At 34.5% G+C, this 25779-nt stretch overlaps 1 protein-coding gene across 1 annotated transcript; it reads left to right on the plus strand.

Annotated features, from left to right (window-relative positions):
• Positions 1-17021: 17021 nt before the first annotated feature.
• LOC108329892 (ribosome-binding factor PSRP1, chloroplastic) lies at positions 17022-19164 on the plus strand. Its single transcript, XM_017564266.2, has 5 exons — positions 17022-17382; positions 17516-17662; positions 17765-18013; positions 18494-18602; positions 18742-19164. Exons 1-5 carry the CDS (start codon positions 17128-17130, stop codon positions 18870-18872), a joined length of 891 nt encoding a protein of 296 aa, XP_017419755.1. The 5' UTR covers positions 17022-17127; the 3' UTR covers positions 18873-19164.
• Positions 19165-25779: the final 6615 nt, after the last annotated feature.

Below are 25779 nucleotides of genomic sequence, written 5' to 3' on the forward strand. Positions count from 1 at the left end.
TCATAAACCCTTCTTCTTATCTCGTAATTAACTATTTAATTACTCCTTTTTCTATCTCCAAATCTCCTAACAACCTTATAAATTAAATTGATGTTTTTGCACTCGTTCCAATCTCTACTACCACTAGTTTGTTTTTCCCCCACTTGTCTCTTTCTCTCTTTTTCTCCTCTTCATCTTCAACTCTTTCTTTTCTTTTGCAAATTATAATCTTCAATATTTCATAACTTTATTTCTTGCCAACCACTCTTTGTTGTGTGTGTATTGATTTCTTTTCAGCAATAGTAATGTTGTAGGAACGAAGCTTACAACCACTGAACTTTAATTTTTAACCAAAATATCTTTCCTTTTTATTAGTTCTAACGACAAAAACAATTTTGGTTTACCAAAAACACTACTTCCGACATCAGTATTGTTTTCTAAGACACGTGAACAATTTATTTAGTGTTGATTTGTAACTGTTTGCTCTAATTAGTTAGCTATAATAGAGCTTCAAATTTTAAATAACTAAAATTAGAAATAGTATATTGCTAGAAAACTAAATTATGCAGACATGTATTTGGCCATTCCAGCTATTTGATACTGTTATTAATCAAGTTTAAGCTCATAATCTCACTCCTATAAACATAAAAATGTGATTGGTTAGAAGTCTGGTTTGATGGAAAAAACTGTTGGGTTCCTGTATATGTGAAGCTGTGTGACTTTGGATATAAAATATCTTCAAACATTAATGGCATTAGACGTTACCCGGGAGAAGATATTTTATTTTCAAGAGAAATGAAAATTATTCATAAAGTTATATGCTAACTGAATTTAAATTGCATAGCAACGGATACTAAAGGTTTTACCTTTAAGCTGAAGATATTAAAAGTTCCCTATTGAAAGTGATAATGAAAATTTGTTTGAAGTGTGTGGTGAGTATCGATGAGTGTTTAAGGGAAGGAAGGGAGAAAAAAAAGGTATGAGACAAAACATGTGAAAGCATAGGACGTGCAAGGGTTATCAGCCTTTTAAACTTTTTTTTTTCTGCCCAAGAATTATGTAATCCTGAGAGGTCAGGATTAGTTCCAAGAAAACAAGAAAAAGATATTATGAGATTATAAGTTTGCAATTTTTATATAAGATGATCATAACTGAATGGTAACAGCATGCAAAATAACAACTTCCACTAAGTGAATGACAGCTGTCTACTAATACATTAGATAAAATATTCAGTGTTCTAGTCCTCCCATGAACATTTGGTGAGGTGTCTTGGCCTAACTCCCTCGTCATTCTTAGGTCCATCATCATCAGTAGTGTTTAGATTTTGAATCTTTGTTAAATATATTTTTCATCTTTTAATTTTAATAAAAATTAAAATTAGTTTTTTTTCGAGTCAATTTAATTCCTGATTCTTATACATATGTAAATTTAATTAATTTTTTTTAAGTTTCTTTTGATGTTTTAAATCCATTTCATTGTAACATTTGAGTTGTTTATACTATTTGATATTTTTTTGTTTTAGTTGAGAAACGTGTTTTAAACTTTAAATAAACTTAACAAAATTTGTTTAAAAGAACTAAATTCACACTATTCTAAAAATGAGAGGCTTATTTCGAAGAGTGACTTATTCAAAATTTCATAAAAGTTAAGGGATAAAAACATATTTAATTCTTTTGAAATCTTTCGAGAATTTTAAAATTCATTAAAGGCTTTAACGAATTTTAAAATCTATTGAAAGTCTCGACGAATTTTGAAATTAATTGAAGGCTTCAACTATTATTTCTTTAGTACTTTACATTTATCATAACTATTTTTTTATTTTGAATTTATTATTAATTTGTTAGATGCCTTTTATTAGTTTATTTTTTTAAGTTTTATTATTTTAAATTTATTATAATTTGTTACATGGTTTTAAATAATTTTATTTTGTTTTATTATTTTAAATTTATGAATAATTTTTAAGATTGTTTTTAGTATTTTTTTGGTATTATTATCATTATTATTATTATTATTATTATTATTATTATTATTATTATTATGAATTAGGTTAGATATTGAGGGGTGTGTATTATGTTATAGGTGATTTTACTATAAAATAGAAGAATATCCTTATGGGATAGATTCTTAGGTAAATTCTATATTCATATCAGATTTTTCTTCTTTCATAAATGAAATAGTATAGGGAGATTTGACAAATAATTTCACAACAAATGAAATATTTTTCTTTCGTGATGACTTAATTCAATGAGTAGGAGAGATTGCACATCATTTTGGGTTTTGTTGTTGTAACGATAAGATCGGACAAAGCTATAAATGAAGCAGGAAGGAAGACGTTTTTCTTGTTAGGATGTGAAAGAGGTAGAAATTATAAGAAATACAAACCCAATGTTCAGCCAAGTATATACAACACAAGAAAATGTGAGTATCCTTTTAAGTTAAGGGGCAAACCATCTTCTAATGATAACAGGTGGATATTGAAAGTAATATGTGGATATCACAACCACGATTTGATAGGGAGTTTAGTGGTACACCCTTTTTTTGGCAAGTTAAATCCTAGTGAAGAGTCATCACTTGTTGATATGACTAAGACTCGAGTAACACCTGCAAATATTTTATTAACTCTTAAAGAAAATAACAAATGTAATGTCACATCAATGAAACAAATCCACAACACAAGGTATACATACAAACAATTATTAAGAGGGTCGAGAACTAAACTGTAGTAGTTGATGATGATGTTGGATGGTAATAACTACATTCTTTGGAGTACATGTGTCGATAAATATGACGTTGTAAGTGACCTATTCTGGATACATTTTGATGCAGTCAAATTGTTGAACGCATTTAATATTATTTTGTTGATGGATTTGATGTACAAAATAAACAAATATTGGTTGTCCTTGCTTGAGATAGTTGGTGTGATATCTATACGGTTGACCTTCTCAACGATTTTTACATTCTTATCAAGTGAATAGCAAAATAATTTCATTTGGGCTTTGGAACTATTGAGAGGTTTATTTTTTTACATCTTAGAGTGATGCACAAGTCATTGTTAGTGATACAGACCTTGTTTTGTTTAATGTCATTGTCAATGCATTCCATTAGTCTTATTGGTTGCTATGTCGCTTTCATATTCTAAAAAATATGAAAGCCAAGTGCAAAATGTTAGTTAGTTTTGTTGAGGCATGGGATATGGTCATGGAAGCATGGGAAAATGTCATGGATTGTGAAGACGAGTCCATATTTGGTGACTATGTGAATCACCTTCAGTATGCTTGTAATTCATGGCCTTTATTCTTTGAATATGTGAATCATACTTGAATTATTCCTTGTGTAAGACCCATGAAAAATATTTACCTTAATAGTAACAATTTTATTACTAGTAGTAATAAATTTCTTTGTGAATGGAAAATATAATAAGTTTATGTAAAAATAAAATGTGGAAAGCTAAATAAGAAATTTTGGTAGCTTAATTAGTAGAAAATTGTGGTGATTTCAAGAACATGAATTCAAACTCTTTTCTACCTTTTTGTTTAAAAAAAAATTAAAATATTGATAGTGTATAAAGCACTCCAGGTTTTAAGGCATTATTGAGGGATCCAATATGTCAAGTGGTGATTAAAATATTAATAACATAATATTAAAATAATAAATAATATTAAAAAATTGTTGAATAGTAAAATTTTTGGACTATAAATAGTCATGAGAGGGGAGGCTATTCTACACAAAGAGAGGAAGAATCAAGTGAGAAATCTTGAGAAATAGAGAAGAAAGAGTTAGGAAGAAATTTTTAGTTGCAAGAAGAGTAGAGGTTCTGGAGGGTTTTTGGGGAAACAAATTCTGAGCAAGAGATTAAGTCTAGAATAGAGGTAGGGGAGCTAACCTTTCTAAGCTTTTATATTACGATTTAGTATTGTTTTATTACTATTCATGTCTTGAAATTCTGTGTGAATACTGTTAATGAAAAACATAGGTGCTTGTTATATATCTATATTGAATTTCTGTGTTAATATTATATGTTGTTGTTTTGAATCTGTAAATAAGAAATTTGTTAAAACTAGCTGAGGAACACTTTGGCTAAGGAAAGACTTGGTACTTAAGTTGTCCATTGTGACACACCTCTCTTTCCTAGAAGTCTACTCGACAAGTTTTTAACTTAAATCTTGTTGAACAGATTATGTACTGTTAAATTATTGTGCAATATATCTCGTTGGAATGAAAATGTCTGATGAATTCATGTTATCGTGGTAGATATGGAATTATGAATTATAATTGTGATGGTAGGATAGAGGAATCTTAAAAATCGGAGTTGGTACATCCCTGATCATAAAGCAGCCCTGGTCAAATCCAGTAAGTTGTGACTAGTCATATGTACTGGCGTTTATGGTGAGTTTGATTCGTCAAACATTTGATTCTTCTCCGGTGACCATTTATGGTGATATTTTAGTATTGTTAATTTATTTTGTGATATATTCATTTTGTATGATTTCTGTGATGATTGTATTTTATTATATTGGATTTGAATTTATGCATCTCAACATGATATGAGTATTATGGGGAGATTTTGTAAGGGTATAATGTGAGTTGAGGAATACGAGCACGGTATGAGTCTAGTGGAGAGATTCAGTAATGATATGGTATATGTGTATATGTTGATGTTTAGGGTCCTGTAGTTGGAGGTTATCATGATACTCTAATAATCATCCAGTCTCATGTAGAGAAGGATGGATTATGTGGTGAGAAGGGCAGGAAGTCCTGGTCTATGTGCCGGTTTTGGACATAGTGTTGAGGACTAACCTTGTGGATGGTATGGAGTATTTTGGAAGTGTATTTGTAAGAGGAAGTAGAAGTCATCACAAGTGCATAACCTCCCGTGACCGCTCATCAACATATCATCGGAATGAGTGTCTATTGGGTATTGTGGAATGAGTGTCTATTGAGTATTGTGGAACGAGTGTCTATTAAGTATTGTGGGATGAGTCTCTATTAATAATTGTGGTATTGTGAGATGAGTATCTATGATGCGATTGTTGTATAATGGTATGAGTATCTATGATGCGATTGTTGTATGATGGTATGAAGGTGTCTGACATAATTATTATATGAGGTTTGTTGAGTGTATCAAAGTAATGGATGAGTATCTATGATGCGATTGTTGTATGATGGTATGAGGGTGTCTGACATAATTATTATATGAGGTTTGTTGAGTGTATCAAAGTAATTGTGCATGTTTTATAAATGATTGGTTGCATGTTAGCTCACCCTACTTGTTTGTGTTTCTGTATGTGCGATGATCGTATAATTCGTTATACGGGAGCAGATGGAGGAATGTCGTCTGATTCAGTGCCAATGAAGAAAGAGATAGAAGAATAAATTAGAAGAATTCGAGTTATATTTATGAGTTTGTAGTTGAAATCTGAGTTTAAAACATATATATATATATATATATATATATATATATATATATATATATATATATATATATATATATATATATATATATATATATATATATATATATATATATATATATATCAACTATGAATTATCAAGTGTGAGATTAAGGGATGTTACCTTAAATGTAATGCTACAATATATCAATTATGAATTATCAAGTGTGAGATTACGGGATGTTACACATTGTAAGTCATACTTTGTAAAGGCTTGGATAAAGTTATGCATTTAGGAAACACAACAATAAACATGTATGTTTTAATGTTATTTTACATAGTTGTTTTTGTTAAATATTTTATTATGTTGTTGAAGTCATTTTTGTCAGGGTTGAGTTTGCTCACTAGAGCCTTAGGAAATTTTTGGGGAGCAGTATGAGATATCTTTGTTCTTATTGTAATGTTATTCAGAACGTCATTATCCTCCAACATAATAAAGATAACAACATCCTTTGAAAAAAAAATCTAAATCTTATAAGTGAAGCTTTCAAAGGAATTATATACAGAAAACTTGTTGGATTTGTATCCAAATATGCTTTGAGACTCATTGTTGAAGAATTTGAATGAGTAAAACATATAGGATTAAATAGTGAAAGTTGTGGATGCATATTTAGACAGATGTACGATCTGTCATGTGCTTGTGAATTAACACGATATGACCTTAGGTGATTCATTTGAATAAAATTTATATTATGTGGACCATATTGAGTTTTTCAAATATTTTATCAAATGAATCCCGGTCAAAGTTATCCATTGAACGTGAACTTGATATGGTTCAAGAACGATTCAAAGAGGTTGACATTGGTGGTAAAGTCACCATCAAGCAAAAGTTACTTTAAATTGCTTGTCATGCAATGACATCTATGATACCTTTATTGCATAAAATTAAGACAAATGGTGCATAAAAGAGAAAACTTCACTAAACTGAAAGGTCTACAAAGGGTGAGTCATCATATTTTGAGCACGTAGACGTCGTGCACTAATCAAATGAATCTTCATCTAAAAAAACAATTATAATCAAGGAAAATTTTTTGCAACGAAGGAGACAACCCATGATAAAGTAATTCCATCCTATTTTTCACCCATACATTCTCGATGTTGTTGGCTGATGGTCATTGTGGTTGGGGGATGAGTCATGGCCCCTTATCCAACATGATCTCTACAAAGAATTTAGTCAATGGTGTAATGAATATGTAACACTAGTAGGAAGCAATGAGCAACTCAAAGAACTGAGGAAGTCTTTGTTAATGGAGTCACAATCAATGGTACACATTCTTATATTTCACATTGTATTTATTATTTGTTTCCTTTTTCTATCGTAACAATTTTTTTCATTCCTTACAAGCTAATGCCAACAAGTGGATGATTATACTGACATTGGCTATGCAATTGTTAATCGATATAATGTGTCATCTTAGTTTGTCTGTCATATGGTCAAACTTATCGATGCACGCCTCATGGAACAACCGGGGAGACTCCCTTCAACCTGACGTACGGCACTGGCGCCATGTTGCCGGTTGAGCTGGGAGAGCCATCATTGCGGCGGCAGGTCGAGGACCTACAGCTGAATAGCTAGGAACTAAGGATCGAGCTAGACTCCTTAGACGAACGTCGAGACCGGGCGGCCTTAAGAGCCGAAGCATGCAAACGCATGGTGGAAAGAAAATACAACTCCAAGGTGCGGCCTAGAAGCTTCCAGGAAGGCGACTTAGTATGAAGAAAGGCTGGCGAAGCTCACCGAGTAGCTGCGCATGGCAAGTTGGCAGCAAAATGGGAGGGACCTTTCCGGGTAGTCGAAGCGCTCAGAAATGGAGCATACAGACTACAAAACTCGGACGGACGGCCTATCCCAAACACTTGGAACGCTACACATTTGAAATTTTATTTCAGTTGAATTATGACTTGTATTTTCATTGTTCAATTATTAATTCAATGACAGGACGCCCGTTTTCTCTCAAGATTAAGTCTCAGATTAAGGCAAAAGTCCAAGTTGATGAACGGAGAGTTCCCCAGGAACCACTGTCAACTTGGCCGGACGGTGAACGGAGAGTTCTTTCCGAAGAACCACTATCATTCGCGCCCTAAAAAGTCCAAGTTGATGAACGGAGAGTTCCCCAGGAACCATTGTCAACTTGGCCGGACGGTGAACGGAGAGTTCTTTCCGAAGAACCACTGCCGTCCGCATCCTAAAAAGTCCAAGTTGATGAGCGGAGAGTTCCCCAGGAACCACTGTCAACTTGGCCGGACGGTGAACGGAGAGTTCTTTCCGAAGAACCACTGTCGTCCGCGCCTTAGAAGTCTGAGTTGATGAATGAAGCGTTCCCCAGGAACCAGTCAACTTGGCCCGACGGTCAGCAAAGATTTCTTCTCCGAAGAGCCACTGACCGTCCGCGCCTTAAAAGCTCAAGTCGATTTGGGCGGACGGTTAACGAAGAATAACGTTTAGTTTGGTTTAGTTTACCTCAAACAAAAAATATAAGTGTACATCGAAAAAACTTAAAAGAAGCAAAGAAAATAAAGTTGTGTATTGATCGGCAAAAGCACCAAAACGTGCCAGCATTTACAAAAGGACCGCCCGGCCAACATCTCGACAACCCAAGATGTTGGGCGGGCGGCCACAAGAATACACGTTACAAAAAGTTAAAGTATAAAAAAGAAAATCTAGTTATCCCTAACGATCTCCTCTTCAGCCTGCCCGGCCTCGACAGCTTCCACAGCTCCGGAAGGCCCCTCGACCGCTGGATCTTCATCGTCCACGGTATTGAGATCCACGAGGACGCCATCAAAAACGTCCTTCTCAATATCGAAACCCAGGGCGTACGGTTCCTGAATACCGGCCAGAAGGGACGCTTGCCGGAGGGCTTTGTTAAAACCCTCCTCATGCTCAAAGACAATGGTCGCCTCGAGCTCGGCGATCCTCTCGTTGGCTTTCGTCAGATCGGCGGACAGCGTCCGATTGGCCTTCTGGAGCCCCGCCTCAGAGTTCTGCTGGAGTGAAACCTTGGCATTCAGTTGGTTGCACTCCTCCAAGACCCGTTCGCGATCGCCCCGGGTGACTGCCAGACGATCGTTGGCTTCAGCGGCCTCCCTCTTTGATTTCTCAAAATCGCTCTCTAGCTGCTCGATCCTCTTATCATACTCGTCTTGATTCAGGATCAGCTGCTCCATTTCTAATTGGAGGGAGGACGAGTTCTTCTTCTCCGCCAGCAGCTCGGCGCGCACTTCCTCCACCCCCGGGCGGTCGGCAAACTTCTTTAAGTACCACGCAAGGGAGGCCGCCCGGGTTGACATCTCCAGCATGGCATTGGTAAGTTCTACCTCAGAAAGAGGTTCAATGAGCGCCCGCTGCGAGGAGCTCATGTGGAATTTTGTCCGGTCGCTCATGCTGAACGCCAGACTAAATATCCCGCCCGATAGGGGAACCCTGGGAGTCCTCTCCTTGTCCTTCTCTTTCTCCTTGCCCTTACGGGCTCTCTTCGACGCTGACCGCGACGAAGAGCCTTCCTTGTCCTTACGGCCTTCGACCGCAGGATCCTTCCTCTTGCGCACCAAAGGGGCGCCAGAAGTAGTGGCCGCCTCGGAAGACGGATCCACGTGAACGGCTACAAGTTCAGAAGTTGGGGGTAGGCGGCCGCCCGATTCAACTTGGGGGGCTTGCTGTGCCTGCGTGGAGCGCACTGGGGGTAGGCGGCCGCCCGACGATCTCAAAGGCAGAGGACGGGGTGCTTTAGGCGCGACCTTCGGCCGGGCTGAGGATGAGCTGGCTCCACCCCGCTTTCGGGAAGCCATGAGTTGGATTGACGGGGAGCAGGAGTCGTCATAAGTTCTGAAAGAAACAAACCAATTCAGAAACGTTAAGATCAGTGTACTAGATACAAACAAACTCAACATAATAATACCATACCGAACGCCATTTGTCCACAATCCTCAAGACTAAGGCATTCGACCAAGTGACGGGCGGAAATCCGGCGGGGGAGGGCATTGATGGTGCGCACGGCCTTAAGTCGGATGGACTCAACGCTCCCACAGGGGACGCCCTTATTCTCCGGGGCTCCCTCGTCCAGTAAAAAGGGAACAACGGTTTCCCCTCGCCATCGTGGAATTCATGGCGGTCGGCGGCGTCGATGATTATTTTAAAGTAGTGGTGCTTGAAGTTCTTGAATGAATCCGAGAAGGGGCGGAAGAGTGTCCTCTCCCGAACGGAGGTGAAGGACACCCAACCGCCGGTGGGAGGCGGACGGACTTCAAAGTAGTGAAAGAAGACAGGAATCGTGGGAGTGACGCCCACGGCCAAGCACATAGCCAAGAATGCTTGCACGGCCGCCCAAGAGTTAGGATGCAGTTGCGCGGGAGCCACGTTAACCTCCCGGAGGACGGCCATTTGGAACTTGGTAAAGGGCACCCGGACGAAAAGATGAGTAAAGAAATTCACATACATATAGAAGAAATCGTCCGGGCTCGACCTCTTTTCGTAGAAAACCCTCTCGTTTCTCATACTAACTCCCGCCCGGATCAATCTCGAGTCTTCTATATCCCGGACGATATGCGTACGATTGACCCTCCACTCCAGATCCTTGCGGGAACCATACGCGGAAGCATACAGGCCGGGGACGTAAGGAGCCCAGTCAGATACCACTATCCCATAACCGTCCGGCTCGTAAGGAGAACCCTCTACCCGGACGCCGCCTTGGAGCAAGAAGAGAGGCACGCCGTGGAATATCCGATCGCCCGCCGTGTTCGACGCCTCCGGATCCGGCCCCGAGAACTCGACAGCCTCATCCAGGAAGCGAGAAGAAACCGAACTTGGAGAATCGCCGCCGCTCCTTGCAGACCCCCCCGGACTCCACCCGACGACTCAAAACCAGAAGACCCAGTATGGACAACGGCCATTTATTACCTGAGGGAAAAAGAATTTCTAATCTTGAATGAAACGGAGAAAAGTGAAAATGACACCGTTCCCATCCGCTATTTATAGAAAATTTTAGGTGACCGTTGAAGGCATCTGTGCTGTCCAGATCCAACGCAACCAACGCCCCAGATTTGAAGACGTTTCCCCTTCCGCCAGTGTGGATGCACCACGTGTTTTCCCGCCAAAAGTCCAAACTCAAAAGCCCACCAGATCCGGCCCAACTACGGATCGCTAGCCCACGCCGCGCAACACTCGAAGTCCTACGCGCACTACGTGCACTAGGGCTTGGGGGGCTTGTGTACCAGCAGGGACCGGACGCCATACGGAAGGACACCCACGTCATTGGACTGCCAACTGACCGGCCGCCCACATCACCGTATGAGACCCAAGGACCGGCCGGACACCGTACGAAAGGACATCCATGTCATCGGACTACCAAACGGACCGGCCGCCCACATTACCGTATGAGACCCAGGAAACCTCTTTTACTCACTGTTGGGAAGGGTCAGGTATTGAAGAGCGGACGCCCATGTGCCCGTGATCACTCACTATTGTGAAAGGTTATGTATGGCAGGGCGGACACCCGTGCGCCCATACTCAAAACTCACCCAAAGCCGGCCGCCCAGGCCGTGGACTCGTCAAGACCGGTCGACCTCGAGGATAAGACCCGTGAGGGCGGTCGGCCATGTTACTAATCATCCTAACTTAAGGTAAGTAGGGTTTAAAAGCTATTTGGGCTGAATTGGGCCGTGATTAACTTTTCACTAATCCAATGCCCATAGCGAAAACTATAAATACAGATCCAGGGTGAGTGGTAGATAGGTTGCATTTACTGCACATTCATTACTGTCTGAGAAAAACGCCTTAGCTCTCAACTGACTTTGGCATCGGAGAATCTTTTGCAGGTCTCCCACCGGCGAACTGAGGAGTGAGTACAGAGGATCCAACGTACGGAATATGAGAAGAGAGTGACGTGGAGACGTGGGACCAGTACAACCCCTCACATCCGAAACAGTAGGTATATTGGTTAATGATGGATTAAGACTAACCTTAAGCCCATTTATTTTCTAAGTGGACTAACTGAAGTTAGGTCTTTTAATTTAAGATTTTATGTTTAAATAAAATTATTTATAATTGTATGGATTTTATATTTGATATTCACTTAAAAAAATATAATTATCGACAAAAAAAAACTTGTTAGTAATAATAAAATATTGTTGATAAGTTAAGATTACAAACAGTTAAAAGTGCTGCTAAATCTTACTTATTAATTATAAAAATATGACGATATCAACGACCAAAATTCATTGGTAACGTTTTTTTGTTTGTAACGATTGACAGCCAAAATCTGTCGTAAAAATTGCCAACCAAATTTTTTTTTCCTCCCCAAATTATCAGATATGAGATGCAAAGGAACTCTCATTTATTTAAACTGTAATATGGAAATATACAAATTAATAGAGGATTAGTAGATAGAACATGGTACACACTAATTTGGGTCTGATATTAATAAAAGAAAGAGAAAAGATTGTAATTGTTCTTCTTCTTTTCACATCCAATATGTCCATGACCATCTTTTTCCAGCAATTTTGCACTGACGTGGTGCCACACGTGATTATGACAAGAGTCAAGATTTAATATTCTTTTATGTTAAAAATTATAAATGAAAATAGAAGTTTGATATTTTAAAATTTTCATATTAAATAATAACATTTACGTGTTAAATTTAGTAAAGTTAAATTATATAAATAATATTTATCTTTTATGTTTTATTTATTTTATTTTTTTCTTTTATATTTTTAAAATACTTTGATATCTTAAAAAAATTAACTATGTAATATTCAAAAGTAAATAAATAGTTTAATTTTGAATTGTGAATTGATTAAAAATCACTTCAGACATGATTTAAAATTTATTGTAAAATTAACAACCTTGTCATATTTATAATTAGATAACATGGTAAAGGAATTACTTCTAAGATTATATAAATATAGTTTGTGTAAGTAAAAAAATAGCAATTATATAAATATAGTATATGAAAAAATTAAGTATAATTTTTTCTTTTTTCGTAAAAATACTTATAAAAAATTGTGATATGAGTTGTACTATGATAAAAAAAAGTATATTATATTTCTAAAAATAAAAAATCATATCTATGTGAGATCTAAGTTGGCTTATAATATCCATGTTTACTTCTCATCTATAATTTGAAAAGAAAAAAAAATTGTCATGAACTCTAAATAAGAATCACTACAAACTATCTCTTTTTAAAATAGTAAGATATTATGTCATATCTATTAGGTTTTACCTTTTAGGGTTTAATCAATTTTAATTCAATTATTTGTAAGAATAAATATTATTTAAAAAAATTATGACTCAAAATTAATTTAAATATTATTGAGTATAGTTACTATGTTGTCGTAAGAAAATTTCAGAAAACAAAACAACACTCTATTTCCAATATGTTAGAAAAATAATAAAACAATTAAAATATTAAATGAATTTGGATTGAAAATGTTTCTTTAATAGTTTTATGAAGTTTTTTTTGGAGTTATTGCGATATTCAATTGTCAATGAACTGGGATTATGACCATCCATGCACTATCACCAGTTTTACTACAGCTAAAGATCTTGGTATCAAATAATGTTATGTTGGATTAATGATATCCAAGAATACTATGTTGGATTAATTATACCATTTATTGAATTATAACTATATATTATTATGTTTATTTGTACTAATTAAATTGTATATATTTAATATTTATGGAGTCATAAGTATATATACTATTGTGTTTATGATAATGTGATTTATAGGAACAATAAATTATCTTTCATAATGGTTAAGTAAATGTTATTCACTAATATTAATAAAAATATAAATAAATGTCTTTAACATTAAACCTGTCATTTTGAATAATTAAATGATACTTTGTATCAAATTAGAGGTTTTCCATTTACACACAACAAATTATAAGTTTTCATAAAAAAATTTAATTTACATGTTTTATATATTATTTTTTATAAAATGAAAAAACTTACCTACAAGTCATTTATTAAATGCTAATAAATAATAGAATAAACATATAATACTTTATATTCTGTACCGTAGAAGGAATAAACGCATATTCCTATAAGAAAAGTTTCATATTGGAACAAGAAAAGTTTGATGTGGTGAAATAAGTGTGAGCATAATAACAAAAATTAAATGTTAGAATTGAGAAATCCTATTAATATTAAGAATATTTTAAAATTTTATTTTAAAATATTTTAGTGTTTTTTGTTAAATAAAATTCAAAATATAATTTCACCAATTATTTGAATCTATTTCATTATTTTACTTTATTTAATTATATTTTAAGTAGAAGTATGAACACTCATGTCAAATACACATATGCATTATTTAAAATTTATATATTTTTATTTACTTATTATTTATTTATTATTCACATTTAATATTAGTTTTTATTAAAAATTATTTATTATGAAGTTTAATATTTATTTTAGTTTCTATTTTTGAAACTTTTGTTCAAAATGGTTTTCAACTTTTTTTTTGTTGAAAGTGATCTTAATTTTTGTAATTTTTGTTCAATTTAGTCTTTTTTTCTTTATAGCATTTAAATCGTTATGATGTGGCCCCATTTTTTTATGTGACTGCCCAAAGTCTCTTTCCACCTCATTATCTTTAACCTCTCACCACCAGATCACCATGGTTTCCTTCCACCATTGCTGGTAATTCGTTGCACCTTTCGTCTTCGTCAACCACCACATAACAATACAGAGTCACCACAAGCCACCATTGTTCGAAATCGCAACCTTCAGCAAAAAGACCCAAATCGAAAAAGAAACCAATACCACAAAATCACGAGCACCCAAAATCATGAATCACATCCCAAACCTGTAATCTCAAATTGCAATGCTAGTTCGCACCACCACAGATATCCCTTTCTAAACTACGATGAAACCTGATTGCATTCACCTTGCATAACACCATTTGTCATCTTCTCCAAACTAGAAAATCTCAAATCGTGAGTTTAACACTTCTTAGCTCCACTAGAGAAGACCACCACAAAATCACATCTCTTATAGCACCTGCAATGCAGAACCACCATAAACTAACACGAAACAACAATAACCTAAAAATCGAAAACCCAAACAAAAAACCTTAATTGTTTCACTACCATAGGAAACCAGAAAACTCTAATTACTTCATTGCAATGGAAAACCAAGAAACCCTAATTACTTCACTATCAAGGGAAACCAAAAAACCTAATTGCTTCACTACCATGGGAAACTAGAAAATCCTAATTGCTTCATTGCCATGGGAAACCAAAAAATCCTAATTGCTTCGCTATCATAGGCAACCACATTAGACAAAATGACAACAACATCATTCATTGAGGCTCACGTGGACATTGTGTTGTTAACAATTCAAATCTCATAAAGGAAAATGACTAAATTGAACAAAAACTACAAAAAAAGATACCACTTTGAACGTGGAAAAAAGTCAAGGACCACTTTGAACAAAAGTTATGAAAATAAGGACTAAAATAGGTATTAAGTCTTATAAATATATTATAATCTTAAAGCTTAATTAAACAATTTGGTCCTTTAAACTTTTCATTCATTTTGGTTCTATATTTTTTTTTTCAGTCAAATGAGTCCCTACATTTGTTAACTACAATCAATATAGGAGTGTTACATGTCAAAATCTAGATATGTTACATGTTAAAATAAGGATCGTCTTCTATCTTAGAACACTCTTATTTTGATATGTGACACTATTCAAAATAGGAGATAACTTAGATTTTGATACCTAATACTTCAAACAGTGTTAACAATAATATAACGAAAATGAAAATGACCACATTGACAATATTAGGATTGAATTGAGTAAATAAATAAATAAATATCAAAATGAATTAGAGGTTTAAAACATAGAGACCAATTTACTATAGGAAATACACCGCATAATGTTTGGATTTTGACAACAAGCAAAATGGGGTGAACTGGTTTTTCAATAAAACTAGCTTCTTTTTAAATGGACTTCCTTTTTTAAAGGTTTAATCATTCAACAGGTTCCATTTTTGGATGAGAATCTCAAATTGGTCATGTTCTTTTTCGGTGTCTCAATTGAGTTCTTATTTTATGAAAATTGCAACAATTGGGCCCCTGCCGTTAAATTGGGCCCAACGACGTTAATCTGTGATTGACGTGGCACGATGAACTGTCTTTTTAATTGATGTGGCTCAATGATGTGGATTTAGGTTCTTTTAAAAACTGTAGAAAAGTTTATTCTAATTGATGTGTTCTTTTATTTACTTTCTTATACTTGTTCTTTTAAAAATTAACTTCACATTACAGAAAAATCAAGACAAATATAAGAAAGTAAATAAAAGAGTATAAGAGAGAAAAACTTGCATAGTAATTTTTATATTGGATTGTCCAGTTAGTAATCTCACTAAAATAGGATTAACTTATAACTAAAAATAAACCAACAATTTACAAAGTGAAGTATAATAGAGGTTTGGAAATAGTCCTTTCTTGATTGACAAGATATTTACAACACCTCCTTTTAACAAACACAAGGATGGACAAGCTAAATTTTGCTCACCAGATGTGCTACAACATACTAAGACTAGCATTTCCTTTACCAAGTTTCTCAACCTTACGTAAAATATAGAGAGTTTAGATAAAATACTTAATTATCAAGAAAGTTTTAAGATTTCGTAACTTTAAAAAAGCTCAAAAATAAGTTATATATAAGCTCAGTTCAAAAATAAGATAAAAGCTCAAAAGTCTTATTGCAACTGTCATGTGAATAATTCATTATTCCAAATGATAATCTATTATTTGTAAACCTTTTCAAAGTATTTTTTTCTAAAATAATCGATTATCCCAAATGATAATCGATTAATCCAAAAAATATTATATTTCTGATCTCTACTAGAATAATCAATTATCCCAAATAATAATCAATATTCTAGTGTGTTTTCTGAAAATTATCTTATTGTAGTATTGATAAAAATAAGTTTAAAATACAAAAACTAATATATAATATAATTACAAATTGCTAAAAATAAAAGTTTTAATTTAATAATAATTTTATTAGTCATCAATTCCAAATTTAACTTTGTCATCAAAACTCTTTTGTTGCTAACAATTACTAATTAATCCTAATGTGTTACATTACACAGATACAAATACTAGATTGTAAATATACAAAATAAAAATCTGAATATTAATTCATCTAAACAAAATATTGACTAAAATACATATGAGATTTGTACATCTTAATAAGATTTTTTTTTTAAAATAATTATTTTTATGCTTATTATTTATGTAATTTTCTTTTTTTGTTGATTTAACAAGAAGACTCGTTCCATGATCAAGGAAGACAAAAATGAAAAATGACAACCAAATCAAGTTAACATTTGAGTAATTCTATAGATCCGTCTCAAAAAACGATCTAACAGGAAAAATTTATAGAAATTAGCACAAATAATTATATTAATATACATTTATAGTGATTATGTAATATCACTTGAACATCACGAAATGAAATCAATGCTTAATGTCTGAATTTTTTTAGATTTGTTTGGTTACAGATAAAATGGGCCACGTGTGACACTTGAATATTCATCCTCATCCGACAAGAGGAAGAGACAAACCCATATCCAATGCTGTCACTCTCACTCTTGCTCCAAACTATCATCCCCTTCGTTCAGCTTCCTCACACCTTCACCAAAAATCCTCCATCTTCATTTCCCTTCATCCACTCTCTTTTCAATGGCCACTCTCTTTAGTTTTCACACCACCCTTCGCCCCTCTTGCTATCTTCCCTCATCACTCTCCTCACCTTATCTGCTGCTACCTCCACACCCCTTCTCCAACACCCTCTCCACAACTTTCTTGGGCCACACTGTAAGCCTCAAATATGCTGCCACTTCCACAACCAACACTGGCCGTTCACTCTCTGCTCGCATGTCATGGGACGGTCCTCTCTCTTCCGTCAAATTGATCATTCAGGGTAAAAATCTCGAGGTATGCTTGGGTTTTGGGTTTACCCCCACACTGTTGCCCCCATTTTCTTTTTCTTTAAAAAGCAACAATTTTTGAAACACCAAACTCAGCTTTCTTGAAATTAACCTAATAAGTTATTTATCTTGGTTTTTAGCTGACTGATGCTGTGAAGGAGCATGTGGAAGATAAGGTGGGAAAGGCGGTTCAGAAGCATACTCACCTAGTGAGAGAGGTTGATGTGAGGCTTTCTACTAGAGGAGGAGGTGAATTTGGAAGAGGACCCAGAACTCGTAGGTGTGAGGTGTGCCTATTTTCATTTTCAAGTACTAATTTTGGTAACATGGGATGTGATTGGTACACATTTACCAAGTGGGTTTAATTCTTTGATTCTGGTTTGTATTAGGTGACTTTGTTCACTAAGAGGCACGGAGTGTTGCGGGCTGAGGAGGACGCTGAAAGCACCTATGGAAGTATAGATTTGGTATCATCGATCATTCAGAGAAAGTTGAGGAAAATAAAGGAAAAGGAGTCAGATCATGGTCGCCACATGAAGGGTTTCAATAGGTCGAAGGTTAGGGAGCCGGTGGAGCAATTACCTGTGGTAGAGGATGAAATATTATCCCCAGAGGAGGAAGAAGAATCAATTGATGAGGTTGGTAGTTGGTACTTCACGGCTAGGTCTTATTGTTTAGTTTCATATATCTACACTTAAATTCAGCTTCATGTGATGCCTACTTCCTTCGTTTGCTCTGTTCTGCTTTTGCTTTGCTTTCTGATTATGCATATCTTAAATTGGGTTCGTACACGTTTATTAATGTTTCTAGAAAATAAGTTTGAGATATTCACCAGTACATCTCTTTCCTTCCCCCAAAAATACTTAATGCTAGATTGTGATATATTCTAGAAATAGAAGTGAAAGTAGTTCTACGTAGACATAATATTAAAATTGGTTTGTCTGGTTTGGAAGGGTTGTTCTGATGATGTTTTGCAATGAGTAATTCAAACCTTGCACTTAAATTCCTTTGCTATCTGTTGTTAGTAGTCTAGTAGATGCATTATTTCTTAGCATGAGACGGGATTTTTCTCTCTTTCCTTACATTGCTCCTACCCAAATTGTGAGCTGTCTTAACAGGTTGTTCGCACAAAGTACTTTGACATGCCACCCTTGACTGTGTCTGAAGCAATAGAGCAACTTGTAAATGTTGATCATGACTTCTATGGTTTTCGAAACGAAGAAACTGGTGAGAAATTAGTGGATATTTATCTATATTTTGTTTGGATATGCTTCTCCTGCCGTTTTCTTGGACCTCTTCCCTAATTACGAGTACTTTATCTTTTTTTATATCCTGGGAAATTAAAAATGTTTTTCGTTTGCTTCAGGGGAAATTAATATTGTGTATAAAAGAAAAGAAGGTGGATATGGACTCATTATACCCAAAGGTAATGGTGAAGCAGAGAAATTGGAGCCTGTTGTGCTTGAACCAGCTGTAGAACCCTCCCTGAAAGAATGATATGCACCTGCAAGAAATTGTTTTTGTTAGAATATATAAGAGCTTGTACATGATTAGCGGATACTAATGGCAGTTTCTTGGAGCCAGTGCAGAGGCAATTTCAGTGTAGTCTCTGATCTTTTAAAGTGCAAAATGAAAGGGATGCACCACTTTGTGCGCACTGTATTTGCATATAATTTCCAGAATGTCTTTTCTCCACACAATTTCATCGCTGGTTTTGTTCTGTTTCTTGTCTATTGCTTATTCAGATTACACCATGAAAAGTCAATAATTTGTCACTCCTTTTGTTTTATTTAATTGTTCGTCTAGCCAATTTTATTGCGTATTGTGTAGAGGTGATCATGTAAATTTTGGCTGGCAAAAGAAATGCAAGTGATTGAATCACAGTCAAACACTTGTTTAGGGTATGTGATAAACTAAACCTGCCAGAATTATCTTTAATGTATGCTGCTATGCTGGTTAAGGCAGAGAGGAGGGGTCGATAGCACCTTTGTAGTTTAAGTGCACTGTCCCTATATATGTGAATATTCTAGCTACGGCTGTGGACTTTCCAAGGGATGGAATGTTTATGGAAAGTAATGTGGTTAATGTGAGCATTATGGAGTTCCTTTGGGCAGGGCATTAGATAACATGGTTATGATGGAAAGTAAGATTTTGAATGCTGTTTCACATTCAATATAACCTATTTTTGGATTCAAGATCCAGCATTCAACTGATCAGTAATAGTTTTTCCTCCTTTTTCTTCTCGTGTGCCTTTATCTTCTTTTTTATCTCTGCTCTTTTTCCTTCATGGATCTAAGGCGTGTTGTCAAGCTTCAAGATGGTCACCGTCACACTTGAATAAGATCTCTGCTGCGCCTTGGCTATCTTGTTGTTCTCTCATTGTCTCTTTTCCTTTGTTTCATTCTGGCTGTTTTCTTTCGCTCCTGTGGCAGAAGAATTACAACAAACACCTTCTATGCACGGTAGTTTGTATATGCATCCCAGTGAAAATTCAGCCAAATGTCTTGTTTCTCATGTCTTTTATGATAACAATTACCATTCCTTAGTACTAAAAATCTGCTTGGAGTTTGTTGGTGGGAGCATGGATGAAACACTATTTAAAATGATAGTGAATCAAAACTTACAAAGAGACATGCAAATATCCTAATTGGAGAAAAGCCATGAATGAAGAAATCCTGGCTCTTGAAAATAATAATATTTGCCACATGATAAATCTATCATAGGATCCAAATGGATATATAAAAGTAAACACAGCTGATGGAATTAAAATAGATGCAAAGCTAGTCTAATAGCTACGATATACTTAATTAGAAGATTAGACTTTCCTATGACTTTTTATCCGTAGGTAAGTCAACTACTATTAACAATTTTTTCTTATGGGTTAACTTGTCAAGCATTATATGATAACAAATCGTTATATATAAATATATATATATATATATATATATATATATATATATATATATATATATATATATATATATATATATATATATTCTTGTTTTAACTTATATTTTCTGTTTATATTTTATTATTATAGTATTTTTAAAATTATTTTTGTATTTAAAAATTCTTATTTGTGATTATTACTATATATAAATCATGAATATAAGCACAATCAAATATTTTACATTATTAATATATAATTAATTTAATATATAAAATTATATATTTTATTAGATAATCAAATATGTTATAGTTTTCTTATATTTAAATTAATATTTTTGTATCATATTTATTATTATGTTATTAAATGAAATATATAATATATAGTTTAATATAATTATTGATTATAATTTATTTATTAATTTTATCAGTTTTTTAAATACGAAACTTATAGTATTTAATAAAGTACTACAGTGTGATAAATTTCTATATATAACAGAAAAAACATAAAATTTAGTCCAAATATGAAAAAATTGAATTAATTCTAATAAAATTTTACTAAACTTTTCTTATAATTACTAAATATATACTTATTATTATTATTATTATTATTATTATATATATATTTATTGATTATTAGGAGAAATTAATAATTGATAAAATTTAAATATAAATTTAAGTCATACATAAAAAAAAGGAAAACAATAATATAATTAAAAAATTCATAAATTTATTATTCATAAACTCATTATTTTAAACTTTTAAAATGAGATTTTTTTATGTATGGCACAATAAAATTAAATGATTATTTTATATATTTTAAAAATATGTTTAGTTAGTTAAAGATTTTGATGTCTTATGTTATTGCATAATACTTTTATATAAGTAAGCAATCAAATTTATTGAAACTTTTTATAAAGTTTTTGTTAGTTTGATTAAAATGTTTATATATAATTTTTTGACAAATTAAAAGCACTTAAATTTATGACAAAATGAGAGTTAATTGCATTTTATTATTGTATTAAAATAAATATTTTTTTTTTCTGAAAAGAAAGTTCATAAATCAACCCTAACCCACAAGACTTGTGGATACATTGGTCTTGTGAACTTTTTCAATGGAATTTCTCTTGTTTGTGTTGTAATTTTTTTTAACCCCAATTGATAATGCTAATTCTTACCATTATCTAGGCATCATTTTAGTAGTAAAATCAACTCTTTTCTAGCTTGAAACTTGTTTAATCCTCTTTTTTATCTTGCTTTTATAAATAAGTGTGTTTTGAGCCACATTGATATAATATCATCACTAATCCTTTTATTTTGTAGCTAATATTATCCTTAGAAGAAGCTCCGCCAATGTATAGAGTTTAACCAGCCACAAAAGCAAGCAAAACAAAAAGAGAGAATTTTGGAATGTTGTAGCTGGGCTGCAGTTGGGCTACGGCTGAACTATATCTGTCTCTAGAATGTTGTAGCTGAGGTGCAGCTGGGGTGCAACTAAGCGCCTGCTTTCTGGACTGCTGCCACTGAGGTACAGCTGGGGTGCAGCTGAGTGCTCTGTCACTGAAATTTTGTGGCTGAGCTACAACTAGACTGTAGCTGAGCGCCAACCCTCTAGAATGCCACGACTGGGCTGCAGCTGGGGTGCAGTTGAGCGGTGACGATGCTGATGTGGAAAAATTGGTTTATGTAGACCCAAAACGCAAAGGGAAATAGATCTTTGGTTCTTTGGAGGTGCATCTCACTCAAAGGAGAGCTTGGAGGGCTGCTAGGGCTCGTGGGAACACTCCCTTCTTCCTCTTTGGTTCTTCATCTTCTTCCATGGCCATTTTGTAAGCTTAAAGGCTCTCCATGGAAATGGAGAGCCAAACCCATCTTGTTGGGGATTGTTGAAGCCTCTGAGTTCTTGTGTATTTGTTGCATGATTTGATTATATATATATATACATGCTTTTTTTTATCAATTACTAGTATTCTTGTTTCTGATCTTAAAGCTTGCATGTAATAGGAATGTTCATGACTTGATTTTTGGGGTTTCATGGATTATGGGGACGTAAGATGGAACCTAAAACTAAAACAAGAGTCCTTGTGGTCATTGATTCTGGGGATGGAAGATGATTCACATGTTGTCTTAAGATCCTAGCTCATTAATGTGGGTTTGCGTGTTAGATTTTCCAAGGGATTGAAGTTTAATCGGGAAAACCTAGGCTCTTGCACCTAAGGGATTAGGGCTAGAGTGTTTTTGTGGATTGACTTTAGTGAATTGATGGAGAGGAGATGAAATTGGGTAAGCACAAGAGTGAGTGAAGTAGGTGAAAACTAACCTTAAGAATGTCATTTCATACCATTTCTAGTCTATTCCATTTCTAAGTGCCTTCAAACACCAAAGTCCAACCTTGTAATTATTTATGAATTTATCTTTTTGCACATGCTTGTAAATGAATGATGTTCTATTGAGTCTAAATGAGTTGTTAATCGCACAATTCTTTAGTATTACGAGTCTCTTGGGAAAACGATACCTGGTCTTACCATGGTTTTATTACTTGAACGATTCGGTACGCTTGCCGAAATGACCTAACAAGTTTTTGGCGCCATTGTCAGCGACTCTTGTCAATACTAGACTTTTGTGAAGTTTCTAACTTGTGTAGACTTGATTTTGTATAGAGAACTAACTCTTTTTTTGTAAATAAATTTTCTGTTCTACTTGGGCTAATTTGTGTTTCTAGTTTAGTTGTCTCCAAGTTGATGCAGGACAATTTCACACAAAGAGGACTGCAGCCTCAAATTTTTCATGTTTGCCCCGAGATTGAAGGAAGCATGATGCCAAAAGGGGACAATAAGCTTGAGCACAACAATCAGCCCCAAATTCCCCCTTCCTTGAAGATGCTCAAAGGGCTAAGTGAAAGAAGAAGAAGAAAGGGAGAAGCAAAAGAGAAAGACTAGTCACCACCACCCTTTGATGAGAGACAAAGAACTTGAGCCTAGCAAGCCAAAGTTGATCAAGAGGATTGAGTGTTTGAAGATGTCAAGGTAGTGGAAGAACTAAAATAAAGATGCTTAAGCTATGCGAGTTGATTTGGTGGCTAGAAAGTGATTTAAGAGGAGTTGGTGAAAGGAGCATACCAACAACAACATCCATGCCTAATTGAGTAATCTGTCAAGATAAGGACGTTAAACAAGCGCTTTTGGGAGACAGCTCCATTTTCTTACCCTTTTTACTTGTGTTTGTATGGTTTTTGTGTCATGTGCATTAGTAACTTATGTTTTGCCTGTTTATGTTGTGTTGCATTTTTGTGATTTTTGAGTTGTAATGTTGTGTTTGTGGTTGTTATGAGTGTATTAGGTTAGTTTTAGCTTGTTTGGTGTGTAAATGCATTGAAAGAGTGTCAATTGCCAAAAATCATAGAGTGAAAGGCAAATTTTCACAAAAAGCTGAATTTTGCAGAATAGTTGGGCTGCAACTGAACGCCAGTGTTGCAGAGGCATTTTGGTCTTGGCACGTTTTTATTGTTGTTTGTTTTGAGGTTTTCTTTTCTTTGCACCTTTTCACACATTCCTTTTAGTTTGTTTTTGGACCTTTCTATCCAGTTATTAACTATAGAATGTTATTTTTGCTTTGAGCTTAATTTTTGTAGGATAACATCTTCCTTAGGACTTTAAAGGTGTCAAAAACCACCATTGGTCAACCTTTGAGGCATGTGTGATCTGAGTATGACTTGAAGATTTTGCTGCTTGTGTAGCATGGCCTGGGGCCAGGCCCCTACTTATGGGGGAGGTGGAGCTGTTGTAGAGTATAAGCTACTAGGAAGAGGAAGATGCTTTAAATGAAAGTGAAGTTAGTGTTCCATGGGAGCTGCGGGAACTGCAAAGTGTCCAACTTGATCGATTTTTTAGTTTCAATTTTAAGTTTTATTTGCTTTCACTTTTTAGTTTTTGGATTTCTTTTTGACTTGCCTAGTGGATAGTTCTTGTGCAATTGGTTTGGTAATTTGAGTGAATCATATTTTTTGCTTGAATTGAATACAAATCTTGTGTTTGCTCTTTATCCATGAGAATTGTTTTGAAAATCTGATTGGGATGATATGGTTGAGCTTGTTGAACAGAGGTTGTGGTTGCTTGTATTTGTTTAGATAGATGCTTGGTTTTAATTGTGATCAATATTCTTGGCATGATGTTTATCAAAATTTGGAACCCTGAGTTAACCTGTGAAATGTTGTGCCCAAGATTTATTGTTGAATGTTATCACTTTGGAATCACAATTGATTTTGCTTGAGTTTCTCTGTTTGAACTATTTGCTTGCTCGTTTCATATGATCAAGGTCGTCTTCTTCTTCAACCTCTTCTACATTTTTGAACCTAAAAGCCAATGAAAAACCTTTGAACCTTAAAGAAAAACTTTCTCATTCCTGGAACCTTAAGCTTATTGAAAAATCCTTCACCTCCTTACCTTGAGTTGAGATGAACATATATGTTAGGATGAAGAGAATGGTTTAAGTTTGGGGGAGTTCTTATTATCAAAAGGGAGCATTGAGAAAAATAACAGGTTGAGTTAAAAAGAGAGAAAATGAAGAAAGAAGAAGAAGAAAAACAAAAATGAATTCAATGAACAAGAGTTGGAAAATAAGTTGAGAAGTGGTTTATTAAATTTTGGAGCAAAAGAAAGACTAATGCTATATCATGAATTAAATTGTTTGGTCTCTTAGTTCAAGGTGTTTTGTTGTCCAGAAAAACCAATTTCTCTTCTTAGCCCAGCCACAATACAAGCCTTAAAAAGTCCTTGTGATGGTAAATTGCTTGTGAATGTGTTTGATATTGTTCAAACGAATGACAAAGTTGATTTGTGTAACATTGTGATAGTAGAGACTGAGACACATCCTTATACACCATTGTTCTTGAGAGAAACACTTTCTTTGGTAAGGAGTGGTTCCATGCCTTCAATGAAAACAACTTGTAGTAGTGCAGAAAGGGCTTTAGACGTCTGTTATTTTGGCCTTTTAACGTCGGATCCATATCCGACGTCTTTGTGGGTGACGTTAATAAGACGTCGGACAGTGTATACCAGACGTCTATATAGACGTCAGACTGGATATATCAAACGTCTATATAGACGTCGGAGGTGGATATAACAGACGTCTATATAGACATCAGATGTTGGATATAACACACGAGTATATAGACATCGGATGTAGCCATATCCGACGTCTATAGGCCCTGAAACATTTTGTTCACTGTAACTCATTGGACGTCAGTTTGTGCATTGATAGACATCTATAGACGTCGGGCATGGCATTAACCGACGTCTACTGGTGTTTTGTTTTTAAAAATTAATTTATTGTTGCAATAAAACCACACCTGAAATTGTTCCAGAACAATATACTATAATATATATATATATATATATATATATATATATATATATATATATATATATATATATATATATATATATAGTTTCATATAAAGAAAGTTCTACTTAATGTAAAAAACAATCCAATACCAAAACTATCAAAATATAAACTTAAA

The sequence above is a fragment of the Vigna angularis genome, chromosome 4, assembly GCF_016808095.1.
Source record: "Vigna angularis cultivar LongXiaoDou No.4 chromosome 4, ASM1680809v1, whole genome shotgun sequence".
In the NCBI taxonomy this organism is placed as follows: domain Eukaryota; kingdom Viridiplantae; phylum Streptophyta; class Magnoliopsida; order Fabales; family Fabaceae; genus Vigna; species Vigna angularis.

Bases quoted from the DNA above. Each gene is read 5' to 3' on its own strand.
- LOC108329892 (XM_017564266.2), top strand. From the start codon at position 17,128: ATGGCCACTCTCTTTAGTTTTCACACCACCCTTCGCCCCTCTTGCTAT. The intron at 17,663-17,764 runs GTGTGCCTATTT...GGTTTGTATTAG, and splicing joins CCAGAACTCGTAGGTGTGAG to GTGACTTTGTTCACTAAGAG. The intron at 18,014-18,493 runs GTTGGTAGTTGG...CTGTCTTAACAG, and splicing joins AAGAAGAATCAATTGATGAG to GTTGTTCGCACAAAGTACTT.